Below are 4,881 nucleotides of genomic sequence, written 5' to 3' on the forward strand. Positions count from 1 at the left end.
TTTTTTTTTTTCGTAATTGGAGGTGTTGTTTTGACATCCGCGCGGAACTCGGGTCGTGTTTGTTTTTTTTGTGAAGTGGTAAGATTGATTGCCTGCGTCGCGTGGCTTTGTTTTGTGTGAGTGGTTTGATTGACGTTGTTTTGTGTACTCTCTTTATATTTCCCTCTGCGTTGCTGTTGTTTCTCAATGTGTTAAGTGTGGGTCTCTTTTCTCCTTTTCTTCTCTTTTTTTGTCACCACAGATCCAAGCAAACCACAGTGATAATCATGAGAACGATGTTCGTCCAACTGCGCCGTGTGGTGTACCTGTTGGTACTTCTGCAGTGTTGTGTGTGTGTGGCATGTGCGGCGACTGCAAGTGACGTTGAGCACGGTCCTTCAGCCAGTAAGTCAACTGAAGTAGGAAATGTGGATCAGGAGTTAAGCGACACGATAACCGTGGTGTATGAGCACATTGTGAACATAAGAGCTTGTATGTCCATGTTAATGACGGGGGCGGATTTATGCAAGGGAAATTACACGCGTGCTGCAGCTGTTGCGAAGAAAATCAAGGAACTTCAGGTAGAGGCCAACGGGGAAAAAAAAAACAAAAGAGAGTGGATTGAGAGAAATAATGTCAGCATACGGGAAACCATTAATGAGTTTGACGACGTGGCAGTGGTACTCGTAGACATGGACCTGGTGGATAAAGCTTGTGACGGTCCGCTTGGGAACGTGGAAGATGTGACGATGAAACTCGAGAACGCTCAAAAGCGTTTTTTGGAAGTACATCAAAACAAACCGCACGAAACGGAGGAAATAATGAGACTCAAGGAAAACAGCATTAAAGCAAACCAATCGTTATTTAACCTCAGAGAACGATTCAAATCCGCAGGAGATGAACTCAAACCAATTTGGGAACTCACAAGGGTAATGGGTGGGGCGAGGAAAGATTTGCAGGCCCTCGTGAAGTTTTTGGGAAGTGAACCGGGGCTCGTAATTGTTTCAGAAGAAACCAGGGAAGAAGAATTAAAAAGAAAGGGGAAGGATAGAGAGATAGCCGTTACTAAGGAATTGGAGGAAGCAAGAAAAAAAGCAAAAGAGAATCTGCCACTGGAACAAGAGGGGCCGGTTGAAGAAGAGGGAAGGATAGAAGATGGAGAACAGCCGTCAGGGGAATCAGAAGGAACAAGAACGGATGATGAGAAGACACCGGAGGCAAACAAAGAAGAGAAAGAGAATAAAGCAGAAACGGAGAAAGAAAAAGAAAAAGAACAGGCTGACGAAGAAGAGACGGGGAGGGAAAGTACCGGAAATAAAGAAGAAGGGGAACAAGAGCAGGAAAAACCGGTCAAAGAAGAGTCAAAAAGGCCTGAAATTGGTGGGGAGCAGGTAATAAGAGCAATACAAGAGAGAGACAACAGCGTCAGTCCTGCATTGGTGCACGGTCCCCTGTTGTTGCTTCTTTTGTGTGTGTTGGGTTGTTCTCTCGTGTGCTGATCGGTGTTCCCATGACACAGCTGCACAGTTAACCTTTGTTTGAGTGGACATGGATGCATTGTAAGAGCACTGTTCTTTTTGGTTGGATGTTGGTATTCTTTCCCACCACGATAAATCTCTTGTTTGCATTTTTTGCCGAACAAATCTATTGGACTCCCTATGGCACTCATCACATGACAAACCATCATTTTGTGAGGAGAGTGTCCTCTTTCTTTGTTGGCATTGTTATCTGGGCTCTGCTGTGCCGCTGTTCACTGTGTCCGCCTGGTGTGTGTGTGTGTGTTCCGTGATATTACTAACTATTGCTTTTACCCATGGGAATGAAATACAATCCCAATGTGTTGTAATTGCCGTGAGTAAAATGTAAAGAATAGCAGGAGGTTCAAGACACACAAACACGCACACTACCAACCTTCCTTCTCTTTGTGTGTGTGTGTGGACTGTCATCATGTGTGCATCATTCCCACTGCTCGCCCTGTACGAAAGACACACACACACCTACTGCAGGGAATTGTGTTCTTGCCTCCCTGAACATATTCACATGGTGATCACGGCTTTCTTTTTGTTTTGTTTTCACTATTGTTTTTCCCCTTGTGTGGTGTGGTGCTTTGTGGTTTCCCCCACTCTGCGGCAGTGCAGGCACGCAGTCAACAGCGGACCAAATGTTTTATACACTCTTCCCATCTTTCTTGTCTCTGTTTTTACAGTGGACTTATTTTGATCCTTATATACTGCTTTGTTTTTCCTTTTTTGTTTCTGATACACCTTGTGTATCTTGTGTGCTCATTTTTATGGAATGATTCTTGTTATATTACAATAATACTGGAATATATATGGTTATTACACATTCACTACACAAAAGTTTTCCGTTTGGTATTATACGGTAAATATTGCTGTGTCCAGGCATTGCAGTCACAGCAAGTCATGAGTTTTTTTTCTATCTTGTGCTTCACCTCTTATTTTCTCTTTATTAGCCACTTTTTTTTTTACATTTTTATTTTGGTATAAAGATCGGTGGGTTGTAGGTGTTTGAGTGTGCCCCTCTGTTGTGTGTTCCTTTGTGTGTTTGGGTTGTTGCTCACACCGCCCACGTAATGAAAACACATTTCTTTGTTCTCACCTTCTCTCTCGGTGGTGTCACTCACACGGCATTGCCGCGAACATATTTGTGCCCTTGTGGTGTGTGTTATTTGTTGTTTGTTTGAGTGACTGCAATCTCTGCGGGGAGATGGACTGAGACTGTTCCGCTTCGGCTTCACGTAATGGGTCTGTTTTTTTCTTTTTGGGGTTGAGTTGATGTGCTGGTGTGTTTGAATGTTTTTCTCTGATGAGAGTGTCACCTGTGATTATTGTATTGTGACTGCCTTGTGTACTGTTGGTATCCTGTTGTTGTTGTTGTTCTTTTCTTGTGTTTTTCTTTTCCTCTCTGTAGGTGTGTAACTTGGTGTACATTTTAGGGAATGCGGCAGTGCCTCTCTGATATGAGCATGTGAGACTCTCATTGTGTGTGTGTGTGCACTGTGAGTGGGAAGGACACCGTTGTGTTGCTGGACCACTCCACTGCGGTGTCTGTGGGGTTTGTGTGTGAGCGGCATGTTTCGCTTCGGTGGGGCTCGAGGGGCACTTTACGTCCCGAGGCGCTGAACCTGGAGGCCTGAAATATCATGCTCAGGGGCTTTGAACTTGAGAGAAAAAGAAGAGTGAGGATGAGGGAAAAAAAGGATGAAACCCGGCAACCAGTCTACGCGCGCAATGCTCGAGGCTCGTTGTCGGGTTTTGCCCTTTTCTTTTTTTTTATCCATCACCCGAAGAAGGGAGAGGAGGAGAACACGACCCCACAACCCAAGGCGGGCGACCAACTTGTCACAGCGTCTTGTTGAAACCAGAAGTTTTTCGCCCATGTAGTCTCCCTCTTCTTCCACTGCAGAAAATTCCATGAAGGACAGGGTATGCCAAAAAAAACAAATTCCACCTCAACGCACGATACGAGAAAACGAAAACAAGAGACCTTCCGGCGTTAGTCTGTCCCATGTGTGGTCACCAATGTATGAGTAAGTCGGGCCTAACTCTACACCGAATGTCACGACACGGGTATCAACCCACTCTTGCACACACCAGCCAACGCGACGAATGCGAAGAAACAGCTCTGCATCTTTTGAGTTGCCCCGCTATTCAGCCAATGCGAGTTCAATTTGCGATAGTTGATTATGTACCCCTGATGAAACTATGTTTTTTTAAGTGGTTAGCACAGTTCCTTATTGCGGTGGAGCGGAACTACACTATGCCACAGACTTCACACCCAAGAAACCCTACGCAGCCTACCTCCCCCTCTGTAAGGCCTCCCCACTCCTCTAAAATAAGTGACGAGCTCGAATATGGAAACCTTGATAGAAGAGTAATCTCAAGGCGTCTGACACCGACCAAAACAAACAACAAAATAAATAGGAGTTCATGGAGGCCAATCTATTATAAAAAAACCCAAAAATAACCAAAAATAATAAGAAAAAGGAGACTGGAGGATGGGTTCTGGGTAAGAAAAGTGAGAGTAGAGAGATCTGGTAGGGTTTACTCGATCGGATTTCTCGTAGACTGGTTCTCTCGTTTGGGAACGGGCTACAACCAAAAAAATCATATTACAAGAGCTTGAGGGTCCTATAAAATGAAGGGATCTTCTTCTTCGGAACCACTCTTAAGTCGGTAATTAAGATACTCTACGGTGTACGGTTGATAGCCGTACCATTGGAGTAATATCCATAAAGACGCGAAGAACAAAAAAAAAAGAGGGCGGCACGAGGGAGGTGCGTCTATACTCTTTTTTTTTCCCCGCGTCACCCCTTGTGGTCGTCGCCGCGTTTTCCTCGCCTGGAGGTTTCGGCGGTCTTTCGACAGCCTCCGTTTGGATCAGCAAAAACGCTTTTCAAAGAAGGCGTGGGCAACTTTATTTCCATTTTCTTGTTTTCTTCTTCCCTTTTTTTTCCCTCAAACTGGTATCCTTGACGCTAAATTCGGTTAAAAAACAAATAAAAAAAGAAGAGAAAGAAAAACAAACAAATAAAAAACAACGGACGCTCTCCAGGGAAAAAGAGAGCAAAGAAAAAAGTGTAAACACAATTGGTTGGCATTGTTTTTTTTTTTTTTTTGTGCGTTTCTTTTTTGCTTTCCCACCTCAGCTGGGGGACAGGTGAAATTCAAGGCATTCAAGAAGGAAAAAAAAAACGCTTGACAATGACTTCCCGAAAATCCGGAATGCAACAGAAAAGCAAATAAATAAAATAAAAGAGGTTGAAAAAAAAGAAGAAAATTACGTCTTTTTCCTTTTTTTATCCTTTCGCTTGCGTTCTCTCCTTTATCTTTTTTTCTCCACAATTATTTTATTTATTTTTCTTGTTTTTTTTTTTTTTTT

The 4,881-nt window shown here is 43.6% G+C and overlaps 3 protein-coding genes across 3 annotated transcripts; 1 reads left to right on the top strand and 2 right to left on the bottom strand.

Annotated features, from left to right (window-relative positions):
• Positions 1 to 266: 266 nt before the first annotated feature.
• On the top strand, positions 267 to 1,478 carry TM35_000301760 (uncharacterized protein; the record flags this gene model as incomplete). Its single annotated transcript, XM_029028499.1, has 1 exon — positions 267 to 1,478. One exon carries the CDS (start codon positions 267 to 269, stop codon positions 1,476 to 1,478), a length of 1,212 nt encoding a protein of 403 aa, XP_028880202.1.
• A 1,137-nt stretch (positions 1,479 to 2,615) lies between these two features.
• TM35_000301770 (uncharacterized protein) lies at positions 2,616 to 2,930 on the bottom strand (the record flags this gene model as incomplete). Its single annotated transcript, XM_029028500.1, has 1 exon — positions 2,616 to 2,930. One exon carries the CDS (start codon positions 2,928 to 2,930, stop codon positions 2,616 to 2,618), a length of 315 nt encoding a protein of 104 aa, XP_028880203.1.
• Positions 2,931 to 3,103: 173 nt separating this feature from the next.
• On the bottom strand, positions 3,104 to 3,415 carry TM35_000301780 (uncharacterized protein; the record flags this gene model as incomplete). Its single annotated transcript, XM_029028501.1, has 1 exon — positions 3,104 to 3,415. The coding sequence occupies one exon, from the start codon at positions 3,413 to 3,415 to the stop codon at positions 3,104 to 3,106; it is 312 nt and encodes a 103-aa protein (XP_028880204.1).
• Between the last annotated feature and the right edge of the window lie 1,466 nt (positions 3,416 to 4,881).

Source organism: Trypanosoma theileri (assembly GCF_002087225.1).
Source record: "Trypanosoma theileri isolate Edinburgh chromosome Unknown TM35_Tth_30_V1, whole genome shotgun sequence".
NCBI classification, from domain to species: domain Eukaryota; phylum Euglenozoa; class Kinetoplastea; order Trypanosomatida; family Trypanosomatidae; genus Trypanosoma; species Trypanosoma theileri.